The sequence below is a fragment of the Beta vulgaris genome, chromosome 8 (genome assembly GCF_026745355.1).
Source record: "Beta vulgaris subsp. vulgaris cultivar EL10 chromosome 8, EL10.2, whole genome shotgun sequence".
In the NCBI taxonomy this organism is placed as follows: Eukaryota; Viridiplantae; Streptophyta; class Magnoliopsida; order Caryophyllales; family Amaranthaceae; genus Beta; species Beta vulgaris.
Window position 1 is genome coordinate 58,384,493 of NC_079209.1, and position 15,682 is coordinate 58,400,174.

At 35.1% G+C, this 15,682-nt stretch overlaps 1 protein-coding gene and 1 long non-coding RNA gene across 5 annotated transcripts; both read right to left on the reverse strand.

The window, feature by feature from the left end:
- Positions 1–487: 487 nt before the first annotated feature.
- LOC104902189 (uncharacterized) lies at positions 488–9,329 on the reverse strand. Of its 4 annotated transcripts, none has more exons than XR_007269214.2 (12): positions 8,940–9,328; positions 7,116–7,310; positions 6,919–7,003; positions 6,724–6,799; positions 6,272–6,448; positions 5,793–5,895; positions 5,316–5,425; positions 4,478–4,567; positions 4,257–4,337; positions 1,697–2,524; positions 1,097–1,252; positions 488–901 (listed from the first exon to the last, which is right to left on the reverse strand). XR_007269214.2 is itself a non-coding variant. In XM_048635210.2 (11 exons), exons 1-11 carry the CDS (start codon positions 9,178–9,180, stop codon positions 1,160–1,162), a joined length of 2,079 nt encoding a protein of 692 aa, XP_048491167.1. In that variant the 5' UTR covers positions 9,181–9,329; the 3' UTR covers positions 1,003–1,159. The 4 variants fall into 4 exon arrangements, 1 of the variants encoding a protein (XP_048491167.1); XR_007269215.2 differs by having other exon boundaries at positions 7,941–9,080; XM_048635210.2 differs by lacking the exon at positions 488–901 and having other exon boundaries at positions 1,003–1,252; positions 8,940–9,329.
- Positions 9,330–14,155: 4,826 nt separating this feature from the next.
- On the reverse strand, positions 14,156–15,268 carry LOC104902190 (uncharacterized). Its single transcript, XR_791345.3, has 2 exons — positions 15,129–15,268; positions 14,156–14,494 (listed from the first exon to the last, which is right to left on the reverse strand). It is a non-coding gene; the product is annotated as an uncharacterized LOC104902190 (long non-coding RNA).
- Positions 15,269–15,682: the final 414 nt, after the last annotated feature.

Below are 15,682 nucleotides of genomic sequence, written 5' to 3' on the forward strand. Positions count from 1 at the left end.
ATTTTTTTCCATACAACAATTATTTAAATAAACAAAAAATCTTTACTATCACTCTTAAATTCTACTCAACTTAGTTTTCGTTAAAAATTAGAATCGGGAACTATATTTGAAACGGAGGGAGTAATTATTATTATTCTCGCTGTTTTTTTGGTGTGAGATTATAATCAACATAGGGGTGGAAGAAGAATATATTGTGTTTCTCTTTCCATAACTCTGATCAATCGTCCAGAGAATATATGATTTACATGGAATCTGATCCGTCCAAATTCAATAATAGTTACTATATTCCTAGACTTCTAGTAGAGAATAAACATGATGTGGTTTGTGGAGTAGTGGACTTACTTTTGGAGTCATTTTAAGGACAAATTTGGTGGTGTCCTAGAATGAAGCTAATTTAGAATATGTTGTTTAGATGAAGCTGATTTATAAAATATGTTGTTCAGATTAAGCAGTGCAAGGAGTAATAAATCCGTAAATCTGTGGGAGATAAAGGTGAAATAACTCTTCAATTGAAGTATAATATGTAAAATTCAAAGAATAAAGTACAAGCAATAAATAACACAAAGAATATGTACATGAAAACCCAAGTTTGGGATGAAAAACCACCATATTGCACTAGGACATTAGTGCATTATAAGAGGATGATACAAGCGAATTACATCTCTTAGCATCCTCTAAACCTCTCTAATCTTAGAATTGAGAATTAATTCTCAAGTCTCAACCACCTAAACATGGTTTATCTTAGGGTTGCAATTGGGCAAGTTAATAAGTCGAAAAACCACATCAAACTGCAAGCGGGCGCTTAAATGCTATTCACAGCCTCAGAAGACCTTGAGTGGATGCTTCGTCTTAACGGGAGCAAACACTCATAGTGCACTCCTTCACACTAATGTCATGCAACCTTCCACAAAATCCAATGAAATACAAAGCAAATTTCAACTTTGGCAATCTTGCATATTGTAGGCTTGTAGCGATTAAATAAGCCAAGGCCAAAATCTTCAGTTTATGAGGAGAGATCAATATTTATTGGAACCTCATATGATAATAAGCATGCAGTAGTTAAGATAATTCATAGTATTAATATTGGAGTACTTACAGCTCTTACGCTGGAGCAACTGTTGAAATGATCCTGTCGTCACATAAACTGAAGATTAGCGAACTAAATGAAAGAACTATGTCCTCCACCAAGTGGTACTCTGGGACTGAATTCTGCAGATATCAACAAGGACGGACATCGCTTGAAACCGATGCTCTGGGACAAAATTAAAAGCATATTAGTGACTGAATCTACTAAGCAACAGAAATATCGACAAGAAAAAGAAAGCCGACATCCTGGAAAGTATTTATTTGGTCAAAGACTCAAAGCCTAGAATTGATGACCAAAGCCTTGTTCATTTTTATGATAAGTAAATATCCGCTTTCATTAGCAAAGATCAGTTTCCATCAGCAAAGTCACTTTAAATCAGTAAGATTCAGTTTTAATCAGTAAATTATATAAGAGACAGACAAAGAGGATCAGCAAAACAAAGTTTTAATACAGTAAAAAGGTAAAATAAAGTTTTAATTAGTTTATATCAGGTTAATCATGAAAAGAAATTCCAGTTCATTAAACATCAGGTAAAGTGATGTACAAATCAATTTATAACGATCGATTCAAATGAAAACTATAATTAGAATCATAAAAAAAACTGCTTACTGGAATGCTTAACAGGATACCCTCCACGCTAACTACGACAGGTAAACCTCTTCGAGCAGCAACAGGAATAGATTTCAAGTTTCTTAGGGCCTGTTGAGCTGATGACCTTGCATAGTTGCAAAATAAGCTCATATTCCCATTCACTTGCTCCATTGCATTATTAAGTAGGAACTGCTGCTGTTTAAAATTGTAGGAATCCTGAGCCTTTGACAATTTTGCAAGAAACAGCCAGTCTTTATCAATCATGTGACGAACATAAGCTACCATGTCACCCATCTTGCACACACTGCAATCCTGATGCCTTGTTTGGTCACCATCTTCTAAGGAATTATAACATGAATCAATTTCATCATTTGATATCCATGTCACAAAGAACCTGTTCATAAAGTAACATGTTTGCCCTGGTTGAAAAGGTTCTTTAATAGGCACCAATTCTACTTCATTCTTCGAATCACTGCTAGATCTAATTTCTGACTTAGACTTAAATATTTGTTTCTCTTTCATCTGCAACTGTGAGATGTACTCGGAGGTTGACTCGCTAAGAATTTTGAGCTGCTGGGATTCAGCCAGAACAGAGTCAGAAGACACCGCATCTAGAAAATGAACATGTGAAGCATCTGGAACCATGTGCTCTAGTAGAGATTTTTGATCTACGACTATTTGCTCCACATCATATGAAAAGCATTGCTTCCTCCCTTGGCCAGAATATGTGGAATATAATTCTGTTTTTGCAGGAAGAGCAGATTGAACGGAGCAGCAAACAAGGACTTTGGTTCCTTTGCTGCCAGGAGCTGCACAGAGATAACAACCAGCTGCTGTGAGAGAGGTCTGCAAAGTTAATAAATAGAGTTAGTACTTAGGCTCCATTTGGTAGGGCGTAAAACACTATCCTGGAAAACTGTTTTCCTCTATTTTCCATTGGAGTAAAATTGCTCTCCCAATTATGGAAAAACATTTTCCACTCAAAACGAAAGGAAAACTATTTTCCTTCCTTTTCCTTGTCTCTCTTGTACACTCCTCTAAATACCTCCTTACTTTCCCTTTCGTTTTCCTTTCATGTCATCATTTTTCTTACATGAAACCAAACAACGGAATACTAATTTTGAATTTGTGTTCTCCATTGAATTTGTGTTCTCAACCAAACAGAGCCTAAATCTACAAGCATGTACATATGTCCATTTTGGTGATTAAGAATTATTTCCAAGTGGACATAGAATTAAAGTAGTATTAAGTTACTATCTTTAGGATTGCTCGTTTTAGTGATATTTCCTTAGACAATTTTACCATCCTACCTAGGTTGGGTTTTAGGTGTTTTATGCTTAATTAGATTAGTTAGGATATGAGAGCGCCATTCGCTTCCTAAACTCATTACACGTGTAGCAGGCTGCTTGAGCGCCAAGGCATGGCTGTTTTTAAGGTAAGAGTTTTTGTTAAAAATATGTTAGGGGCATGTCCTTTCTCAACTCTCGCAGGTAAATGAAATGCCTATATAAGGACATTAATTGTAATACTTAACACTTCTTATGGATAGCAATGATAAAGGGAAAGGTGCAGGAGGGAAGAGTGAGCTTGTGTTTTCCTTCAATTCCCTTACCTAGCCTTCCTTCATGTTGTATCCAAACAAGGGAAAATGTGTCACTCGCTTTCCCTTCTCTTCCTTTCCCTCCAAAATTTCCTGTACAAACTAACTATTATTCAGACTTTGCTAAATTAAAACCGTGTTTACAGACTATTACAACCCAAATGAGGTGTGTTATTTTAAGTGAATTTCTTCGAAAGCTTTTCCACAAGAGCTCAGATGTTATATTATTGAACTTGAAAGCTGGTCTCTCCACTTCAATCACATGCCCTTTTGTTTTACAACTCACAGGAAAAGCTATCTACTAAACTAAGCCAAATCTAGTGTTGATAGATAAAAAGCTATTCTTTCTTACAACATCCATGACTTATTGATTCTGCATGATATTAATCGATAGTCCACATTAGGAGAAGGCTATGAACTGACTAGCTAAATCAGAATTGAGAGGAGATTAAACATTGAAGATGGATATGTATTGATTAGAAGGAAATTACAGAAAATTAAAAGGATAAATCAAGCATTCGAGTGGCTTGAACACTCCCAACAACTAACTAAAAATACCTCTAAGAATTTTCAGCATACCTCTCCCTCTCCTTGCTCTCCTTATTTATAGAATTCTGATTCTCTGTCCTCTCTCTCTGTCCTCTAGCTAACTCCCCTTCCTTCTTCCTCAAGCTACTCCTAGCAAACTAATATGCAATACCTTTACTACCCTTCCACATTAGGCTAATTCATTACAGGGAAGACCTAGATATCCAATACTAACCTTTGTAATGAAACAAGTTAAGTGGGAACAATTCAACTTTCATCGAGGGCAGCAACATCGAAAATCATGAGTGGTGTTTGATATTAAGCAAGGTGGACAAGGAAGTAGCATTGCAAAATGTATGAACTTTTTCTTATAATGAGTAAAAGAACAAGAAAACTGAGCAACTGCCAAGAAAACATTGCAGGAAGTAGAAGCTTCCAAAGTACATGCACCTTGCAAGGAAAAGTTTGTATATAGTCGAGCAGCAGCCTTGAAGCACTTCCACGTACTGGCCTATGCCTCTGCGAGATGAACTAAAATAGCAAGGTCGAAGAATACACTTCAATTAGTATGAAATTTCACTATTTTCGGAATGCAATCAGTTCAAAAAGGCTTCTGCACATAAAAAGCTTGTTGTGAACATGTCAGATAGGCAACTTTGCTAGCATATTACCTGCAAAACTAGAGCCAAAAATCTAGACAGATAGATATCCTCTCTTTCCATTGGGTTCAAACTCTCCAGGTCAATGACAGCATAGCCATGCTGCAATCAACAACAAAAGATAATCTTATATGGAATGATCACAAACATGTAAGTAAGCTGGTATGAAACTTCTAAACACTTAAATTCCTCAATTTAGATGGCACTTCGGCATCCTACACTATAAAGTAACAATAACATCCATCAGTAAAGAAAAACGGCCAGACTTGATGGGGGGCACTCTAAGAATATCATCATTAGTCTGTTAGATGTTATCAATAGGTAGTAGGAAGGGAAAAGAGAAAAAAAGAAGGACCTTATGAGAGGAGAGAATAAGAGGGAGCAGAAAATACAATGTGAAGTTGTAGTTTTATTTGGGAGAGATCCAAGGTTTTCAAGTGCTTGAGAATTACTCTTAACTTCTGAATCTACAGCTTTATGTATCAGTATCCCCAATTTCATCTCTTCAGCATCTTCTCAGATATGTCAGTTCGTAGCACATAGAAAGGCTTTTGCACTAAGAAGACGAAGCTGGATGCCTGGACCAATGAAACGCCACAGTGTGTAGACATAACTTTTTATTTAATAGATAAGGGCCATAAACAAGCATTTATTAGGGAGATAAGGGTTGGATTCTTATGAATGCATAGAAGTAAAAGTCATTGAACAATCAATTACACATCTGAAAATGAAATATATTGTTGTTACTTTCAGATTTAGATGGTAGATTTTCAAAACTACACGAGCCTGAGTAAAAGCCAAAATGGTGATGAAAAAATATTTCGGGTATATGATTGGTTGCTTTACTTACAGGCATTATGGTCACAACCTCATCCAACAGAACCCGACAAATGTGATCAACATACATTCGTGTACACCTGCAAACAGCAATTACTCCTTGTAGTTCAGATCTGAATCTACCTGCAAGAGAACTCGAGTCATTACTTACTACAACCAATGATTGAGATTACAAACACAGATGTATTACCATAAAAAAATTTAGACAGCATATATAACAATCCCACCAAGTTTCAGGCAGAAGCAGAGTCAAGGGAAGCGGAAGAAGTATGTTGACCTTCTAAGACAATGTAAATCCAGACAGCAAAACGAACCATAATGCAGATACCGAAAATTCATAAATTAAAATTAGGTCACATAATGAGGGCATATGATCAAACCATACAAGTCAGAGGGTCAAAACAATCATCAATTGTCATAAACATAACGAATCAGATATGATAGCAGGTCATATAAATAACTACATAACAGCACTTCATCCAAAGCTTACAGGTTTTCGTATCTTGTAATTCCATACGAATCCTATTTCGAGCAAATAATGAGCTTCGGTTTGTGGGATCTTCGACCCACTTTTGATCCTCGGTAGTGCATATCTGCAGAAGTAAAGTGTTACCTGCTATGTAGAAATTAAAAAAGACTACAGCAGAGATAACGACTAAGGTTAATTGAAAAGCAGAAATACATATTAGAACAAGACCTATTAATAGTTATTCATCAGCAACGTCCACAAACAAGAACGCCCTTTCGTTGTATACATTGATCATCATATATTTTACATGCCATTTCCAAGTTTCATTACTTTCCAGACAAAATTTATTACCAGTTCCTCTTGTTTGCTTCATCCACAATTTTCAAAGGGACTAGCCAGGGAAGCTTCAAGGTCCAGGAAAGAGGATGAAATACTACATAAGACAGTCAAAGAAGCTAATGCAGAAGAAATCTCTTGCATTCATGTAAGCTGTCACTAACCTTGTATAGATCTTCTTTTGTAAATTCCATGAGGGGCCGTACCAATAGAATGCCTTGATAGTCTAATGAACCACTAACAAAACATGGAAATTTACAGAATAACTGAGAAGTAAATGCCATTCCTGCAAGTCCAAGCACTCCACTATTGCGAGATAGCCTCAGGATAAACAACTCAGCCTGCATAATTGTCTAATCAAGTTAATAAACTTTACACATGTAATCAACCTATAAATCAATTTAATACTAACGAAATTAGTATAGAACTGATACATTTGATCACATTGCTGTACTACCAAGTGCCCAAAAATAAGTATTGCCACTTGAAAATCTTAATATTGAAAAATAGATATTTTAGTGTTTCTAGTCTTGCAAGGCAGCCAAAACACACACTGAAATTCAGACAGTAAAATGCTTGCAGAGCTAGATATATAATATATTACAGGAGTCTGCACCTGATCATCTGCATGGTGTGCAGTAAGTAGTACACCAATCTCATTTTGGAAGCAAACATCTTGAAAAATATTATACCTACACAATCAGAAGAGAGATCATCATCATTCTCATAGTCTCGTGTTGTAAAATAGACGTTGGGATTTGAAAAAATCTGCTATATCTTTCAATAATTTTGGAGGAACTAAATACCTCACCTCATATCACGAGCTTTTTCTTCCAAGTGCCCCACCTTTGGGTGACCATCAGGCCAATCACAACGCACAATCTTGTATCTGATTCCTAAAAGGAGTCCACATAAGAAAACAATCCGCCCAAAAAAGATCCTCAAACCATAACAATTCATGGGAATCCAACAAATATCCCTTAAGAGGCAAACAAAACTGATTAATACCCATGTCAGAAACCCAGCGAGAAACAGTCACCGCCTCTTCTTTACTCTCCAACCGGAGCCCATGGTCAACAATAATAGCAAGTAAGCCATCTACAAAGCCAGAACTGTCAAAACAACCACCATTGGGAAAAGTCTTCCAATGTGCCATCAGAGCACATAAGGCCATACTGTCAGCACCACCAGAGACTCCCATAGCTAGAAAAAGAAGTATCAAGAAAGAACAAAAGGTCAGCAGAAACAACAAAATGTAACACTCCTTCCTTCTTTTTAGTATGGCACAAATTCGAGGTGGAACTTTGATTGTTGATAACTCTTAATAAACTAAAATAGTAGAAGTTGAAAATATAAAATCATGAAGCACAACTTATAACGGATACTATAATTGTACAACTTCTATAATATTTGTAAAGTAGAAGTTCAAAAACCATGTGTTGTTTCGTGAAAAGGGGCACAGAGAGAGTAATTGAACATATATCAACAAAAGGCTTGCTTTCTTTGCTTATCACTTTATATTTGATTAAGTTTCCGATAAGAAGAAATTTTTCACGAAAGTGAAAGGAAAAGACTCCGATTATGCGAATTTAGGTGCAGAGAGAATTCTTATTGGAAGTTTTTATATACTGCTAATTTCAGTTCATTCCCATTTATCCACAACTCCATCGGTCGACATTGTTTTTCTCCTTACTACTATAGTCTATAATAGAGCATTCGGTTCGGTGAAAAACAAATTCTCTTAAAAGTGGTTGTCCCATTATGCATGTTTGGTTTCTAAAGGGTGGAAAATACAAATAATGAAGAATAGTTCTTCCAAGTATTGCAACTTACAAACAATTTCCTTCTTCAAGGAAGAAATGCCACATTTTCCTGCTTATTCTTCACCTTCCTCTTTCTTTTCTCTCCACCCCTCCTTTCTTTGAAATCCTTCCTATTCTCTCTAACTCTTCACACAAGCAACCAGAAAATGGAAAATTAATCTACAATTGTGTTTTCCACTAGAAAATGTTTTTCCATGAAAAATCATTTTCCATCAAACCAAAAGGACCAATACAATAGACCGTCAGTCAAAAGTATAAATCATCATCATTGTCCTTACGACCAAAAATTTGGCACTTGAGCGACATTGCTAAAGTATATTTCAAACTATAAGAATTCCTTCCTTTCACCATTTTGGCAAAGTTTGAAACGTGTCCCAATAGTTTAACTGCATGTAAGAGAAAAGATGTATACTCCTAAGCTCGACTCAGTTCTACACTAAAACCGAATCAACACAAGCATCAAGCTTAACATCTTCAAGTACTTAAAATACCAAGCTTCCCATATTTCTTGTTTCCTAAGGACGGGTTCTATGCAACTAAATTTGACTTATCTGAACATATCTAAACTTAAACCCCATTCTTTTAAACTCACAGAAACTGAACTGAACTGAGAGAAACTGAAATGCAGAGAGTTAACTGAAATGAACGCAACTGAAAATAAGTCCAAAAGAACAAGGCCTTATCCGAACTTACCTACACTCAGCTTAAGCCACTCATTTACAACACATCTAAGCTAATTCTAATTCTAATTCTAAATCAAATTCAAATTTAACAGAAAATACACCTTAACAAAATAATTCAGTCTTTCAATCTTTCTAACATTACCACATATGTAAACATAATTAAACAATACAGCATTATACAAAATTCCCTACACTGAATGGTGTAATCATGCAATTAAACGAACAATTCTATAACTAAAATCTCCCAATAAAATAAAGTACCAAACTTTATACAAATCCCAAAATTTGCTGCTACACAAAAGAGGAAAATTAGTGCTAAAACTGACCAATGCGATGATGGGGTTTAAGGGCCGCCATTTCCATCCTTCTTGAGAAAGCTTCAGTGTATTCTACAGGAAGTTGGGAGCATTTGCAGAAGAATCTAGAAGATGGACGGCGGAAGAAGAGGGAAACGACACCGTTTCTTAAGTTACATGGGTACACCATTGAAATTGAAGTTGTGAGAATGGTAGAGGCAGCTGTAGTTCTGATTTGAGGAGAGAGAAAGGTAACTACTCCTCGCGCCATTGTTGCTCTTTTGTAGAGTTAATTAATTTCTTGCGATGAAGAAGATATGAGTGAAATATAGGGTTAGGAACGACGACGTTTGTTTACCTTTATTAGCCTAGTTTTCAAGGAGGAATTCAATATTCACAACTCACAAGTCTATGATGAAGTACTAATTGGTTATCGCCTCTCAAGAAGTAAGATTGGCCTAGTAGTTGTAATTTATAAGGTCCTCCTTCCACTTCTGCGATAGGATTCGATTCTCACCTCTTTTAGGAATGATCCACAATTTTCCCCATTTAATTCGAGATTTGACCATTCTTCGAGTTGTCTTACTATTTATGTTGATGCTTTCTTTGTTGATACTAGAAAGATTGTTGGGATTGAGGGCGTGATCAGAGATAGTAGAGGCAATTGGCTCTTGGAGTTTGGGAAACGTGTCTACACTAAGAGGTCACCTGGATTGACGGAGATCAAAGGGAAAATTTTAACAGGATAAAAATTGAGTAATTTTGGGGGTTGGAATGAGAGTAAAGATTACATGGGGTAATCTATTACTCCCAAATCAAGGACACCAATTACCCACCCCCACCTCTGGATAATTTTCCACCCCAACTATTTTTCTCTAATGTGTTGCTGCCTGCTAGTGGTGATTGATTGTATATGTTGCTTTTTTATATTCTTACTTATGAGTGTGGAAGGAAGGGATGGAGTTGACACAGGGGCAATAAACAGAGCATGAAAGACTGCTCCCCTATTTATACCAAATGAAAAATATTCTCCCTCAAAATATTCTTCTTGAAATTATTGCCCCCTAAATACACCCACCCTTAATGATTTCCTATATTCCAGACATGCCCTAACATTATCTCTTGCAACGAAGCTTCTTGTCATCTTGGAAGCTATGTATTGTTTGATGAATCGAAATTTCGATAATGCTATGATTATTCCATTTGTAAGAACGTGGTGTAACTCATTCGAAGGAATATATTTGATATTGTCTAAATATATTGAATTGTTGCATGCAATGGCTCAAGGTGTTCCCGAGGATTCTGATTAAGCATTGCAATCGTCAGTTCAATCATGTTGCGGACAGTATGGCTAAGGCGTGTAGGGCAGTGGATTCGGCTTGTATTGTAACTAGAAATATCCCTACCCCTTAGTTATTGTATTGAACAATTATCTTTCGATTGTAATAGTTTTAACACTATTGGCATTAGCTAATGAATGAAGGTCTTTGTTTACCAAAAAAAAAAAGTAGCAATTGAGTCTTTACACTAGAATTTTTTTTTGCCACCTTCCCGAAAGTATTCCCTATTTTATTCTCTCCATGTTGTCGAAAATTTCAATGTTATTAAGTGACGAGAGTTGGGATTGAAATAATCTAAATCTTTTTTAATTGAATAGAAGTACATAAAATGACAACGAATAAGTCATCCAAGAATAGTTTTGAGTAAAAGTATGTGTGTCACTCTCGGCTCTATGTGAGAGTTATGGTTCTATATAAGTTTGAAACAAATGTAAAACAAAATGATTTCTTTTTGGCATTCACCTATGAAATGTTATAAGTTATAGCAAGTTAATCAACACATGAACATGTTACATGTTAGTCCTTTTTAGACTCAATCAGAAGAAATTACCTGCTTCACACTAACTTTAACTTCCTCCATAGGGATGTGTCATTGTGCACACCAACATATAACTCAATCATCTTGCTTTCCTCTACGAGTTTCGAACCTCAAACCTTGAACCCAAAATCCCCCTCAAGCCTTTGAGCCCAAATATCGTATTGGACCTTTAAGATTGCACAAACAATGTCCTGATTGGAGAATTAGAGACCACAAATATAGGAGCGTTTGCTAATTGACTTTGTAATCGTATTTACTTGGCTTTAGCTTCTTTATGGGATCAAACAACTAATTAATGTTTGATAGATGACTTTAAAACAGTTAAAAGGCCAACTTTTGAGTACTTCTAACTTTATCATATTGGCTTTCAATATTTCCACTATGCGTAAATTAGTTAACACCAATCACAAATTTTACTAACATGTTATTAAGGAAAAATTGATTTTGGAGTCCTGACAAAAACAGTCTCAACTATCATTTTTTATTGTTCAGTCCCAACTTTAACCCCGCCTTTACACTGGTGGTTCGAGTGGATTAGTGACTTTCTAAACCGGTAAAAAACAAATTAACCCTTATTTTTATTTTTTTCACCAATTTTTTGTATCCCTCTTTAGTGTTTCTCTCTCCTTCTTATTTCCTCCCCTTCCCCTGCCACCCCACCACCATACAGCCACCACTGCCACCACCCCTAGCCCTCCGCCCCCGCACAACCTTCTCCCAGCGCCTACCCCACAGTCCTAAAACGCCCCTACTATTGTCGCCCACCCTCCAACCCCCAACCCCAATCCCCTGCATCCTCCCTATATCTCTCTCGCCTTCATCTCTAGGGGTTTCAGGGGCATGGAGTTTTAGGGGGGAGGGTTGGCTGGGGAAAGGGATGGGTGGCGGGGGCTTGGAGGAGGGTTGGTCGGCGATGGGTTAGGGCTTAGGGAGGGTGGGGAGGGGGTAATGGGGTGGAAGGGGAGAGGGTTGGGTGGCAGTGGAGAAGAGGAGGGAGCAGTGAAGGAAGGAGGAAGGGAGGAAGAAGATAGAAAAAAAAAAAACAAATCACCTGTTACAGCCTGTTGGGACTACTATTGTAAAATACCCTTCAAATGTGAGACTGAACAATAAAAAACCATAAGTGGGACTGTTTTTGTCAGTTAACCCTGTAATTAAGAATGATTGAATCAATTTTTCCTATTATTAATAACAATCAATAGAATCAAGCAGTTAATACAAACCATCAATACGTACAAATAGCTAGTCATATTAGCCAAGTAAAATGCCCTATATTAAAAGAAGCATTTAACATCTTTCGAGTTTCTACCAACAGAGCATAACAATATGATTACCAAACAAAACAAAAGTATAAGTGGAACATAAAAAGATAACTTTCAACAACATTTCAATTCAGTAATGAAAATTGAAAAGTATTTGGAGTTGAAAATATGCAAAGTTTTCTAGCAAAAAGGGTGGAGTAGGTGGACCTTGTTTTACTGGCGGCTTTGTTTGGCTGAGAGTGATTTGTAAAGTTGCCATGGAAATGAAAAAGAACCGTCCCCCAAACAAGAACCAATAACAAATCTTGAGTAAATTCTTCACTATACAAGCTAAAATAAAAAGGATACATTTTTAGCCGTATATCATAGTCAATGAATTCGAAACATGTCTTCTTGTCTCTTCAACTTGTTAAGGAGTCAGGTCAAGTTTACAGTGAACTTGTGAGTTGTGACACTGGCCTCTAGTAGTCTAGTTATCTGTCTAATGTTCATGAATAGAACCAGGCATTCACTTAATCATGGTAGCACACTAATAATAAACACTGCTAGGCTAATATCGCTCTTCGTTTCTTTTTAATCTATACGTGTTGTACTTTGACATATTTTACGTATGTTACCATTATATGTAATTTATACATAAGGAATAAATCTTATATGGACCTAATGATAATTCATGTGATTTATGAAAGACAAGGGGTTGAGAATGAGGGATAGCCTAGTGGTTCGAGCTTCTCTCCCGGTTCTAGGAGATCCTGGGATCGATTTTCACCCTTAGCAAGTTCGGATTCCTTTTATCCCCCTCCCAAACTTGTCAAGGTTTCTCCTTACCTTATAAAAAAATAAAAAAAATGGATCACTATATATAAAAAAATAGATATATAAAATGAGTAGATATAGATTCTAAAGTTTGACTATGTGAAAAAAAAAGGTTACTATGTCACAAACTGAAAATTTCATCATGATAAAGTAATGTAAGAAAGAGTGACTATATCAAAAAAAAAAACAGCCACTATGATAGAAAATAATTGTCTAGTGTAACTTAAGATTTTTAAAAGATTATTATATGGAAACAAGATCACTATGTTAAATAAGTGACTTTGGTCCATAATAACATTAGGGTCGATCATTTCCACACAAGACTAGCTCAATAAAGATATGTTAGTTTAAGTGTGTTCCTTCAAATTTTTGTTTCCTTTATTATATGTCCTTTTCAAGATAAGTAAAGATCACCTTATAAGAGTCACCAATATTGCGGACCTTTCAAATTATTATATACTTATGAGTTATGTATGTCCTCTATGTGAATTTGATCTAGCAACCTAATGATAAAGGAAATTAAATTGTACTAGTTGTACTTGGAATGCATCCCCATCCTTTTCATTTACCACAACATAAACATTGCCTCTAATTCGAAATCAAGTGGCTTAGAATTAGACTCTTTTGTGACAGATGTAATTAACGAAGCAAATAATTAATGAATAATTGACACAAGCAATTAACATGATTTATTATTAATGTGTTAGATATATCTACACAGCAGGAAGAACTGGTTTAGGAAATAATACATATTACATAATATGGAGGCAAAAGTTAATTATAGAGTTTATATAATAATACCCCTGTGCTTGATTAATCCTAGCGACAGATAATTCATTCAAGGCATAGTTCAACAAACTCTAAAAGCAGTGTCTCTAGCATGTTACTCCTTTAGTTTCTAATAATTGTTTTACATGTTTTTAATTTCCCAATATATGTTTTGATTTGTACATACATTCGATTATATGTAAATATTCAAATAAAAAAACATAGGGAGTGTTATATAATTGAGTGATGAAAATAGTATAGAGGTGGTTACCTAATACTTCTACAAAAATGGCTCTCAATAAAATATGCCAAGTTGACAATTATGCGATTATTATATTCAAATATCAAAATTAATACTATGGTGACTAAGAACAAAACTCGCTTAATTATCTTTGTTAATGCTCTAATTACTCAGTCCACCATATTTTTTACCACTTAAATTGAAGTAATCAAAACAAATTTTCATGGTAAAAAGAAAAAGAAACAAAGCCCAGAAATTAAAGCAGGTAAAAATCAGAAGGGTAAAAAACATGAAAGACCATATTTCCTCATTCCATCAAAATCAAAATACAATGATGAAATTTTAATAAGGAGACAAAAAAAATTCCCTCATCATCAAAATATGGAAATTTCCCATTAATTTAAACTTATCTACAAGAAGCATTTCAAGAAGTTGGTGATGATCATGAAAAAGTAATTCTCTTGATGAAGTAGCATCTCATGCTGTACCATCCTCTCCAACGCAGCGTTTTGTGGCAGTAAATCACTGTAGTACAGCAAAGTTGTGATCATGGCTGTTGGTTGCTGCACTAGTTTTTTTAACACCCTTGCCATTTGCCTCAATAATACTGGCCTAAAAGACTGCAACAATAGTAGTAAAAATATTATAATTTATGAAAAAAGCTATATGCAGTCTTTATAAGAGGCTTAAAAGGGAAAGTTTTTGAAAAATAATGCATTGATTACATCGATTTATGTGTGATTTTATCATAAATATCAGAATTTATACCATTTTAGGAAATGTATTTAATGCTTATATGCAAACCTAAGGGTTGTATATAGCATTACCCTTAACAGTATTTACTAGAAAACTCATTAAATTTTGCTCCTAGGTTTAAATGTTAGGAATATTGAGTGAAAGTCCAAGTTTAGAATTATTATGATATTGAAAACTTCAAGTAAGTCATGGTAAATGTTTATTGGCAAATTCTTGTATTAAATCATTAAATGGTTTGGTTAAACTAGGTTTTAGTTAAAATTTAGCTTATGAAAAAGTTGTACAAAAAGTTTAAGAGTTCAAATTTTTTACAAATATATGAATAATACATCAAAAGTTAAGTGATTCGACGGTCTAACAGCAAACCAACTGAATAGTTGTCATATACGACAATTAAATGTGTAAAAACTCTTAGACAAATAGACAGTTAGACTTGTCTTATATACAACAATCCGAGCAAATAGCTACCTAATGACATAAGTCGATGAATGTACTTACCATAGCACGAGAAGAAAAACAAAGGAACTCCTTTATGTATAACTTCAGTTGTGAACCAAGTAATCACTCCCAAAGCTACTTAATTATCTAAGCATGAAGAAGAAGAACTAACCACCATTCAAAATAGAGGGAAGGAGGAAAGTAGGGTGACTACTTCACTAAATGAGGTATATATATATATATATATATATAAGATGTACTCCTAACATAGAAGATACAATTTTTGCTTTTGACTTGAAGAAAGGGCAATAAAGGAATTTAAGAAGGAGGCGAAAAAAAGAGGGTTTTGACTTCAAAGCTAAATTAAAGCTCCAAGAAAATAGTCTAAATTATAAAGGAAATAATACTTTAGGGGATTAGAGTGTAGCAGGTTTGATATCATATTAATGTGTGGTCTAAATCAAATAAAAGATTTCTTTACATAAATTAAGCTTAGCAAAATCCATATAATATGAAGGTTGCTTTCATCACCAAAGTTGTTGGCCGGAATCTTCCCTGAATCATTATATTATAATCGTCCTATTGATAGAACTGAAAACTAATTAACATAAATA

Coding starts and splice junctions, on each gene's coding strand:
- LOC104902189 (XM_048635210.2), bottom strand. CDS start 9,180: ATGGCGCGAGGAGTAGTTACCTTTCTCTCTCCTCAAATCAGAACTACA. Junction 7,004..7,115: donor TCGCTGGGTTTCTGACATGG/GTATTAATCAGT, acceptor GACTCCTTTTAG/GAATCAGATACAAGATTGTG. Junction 5,426..5,792: donor ATTACAAGATACGAAAACCT/GTAAGCTTTGGA, acceptor GTTCTCTTGCAG/GTAGATTCAGATCTGAACTA.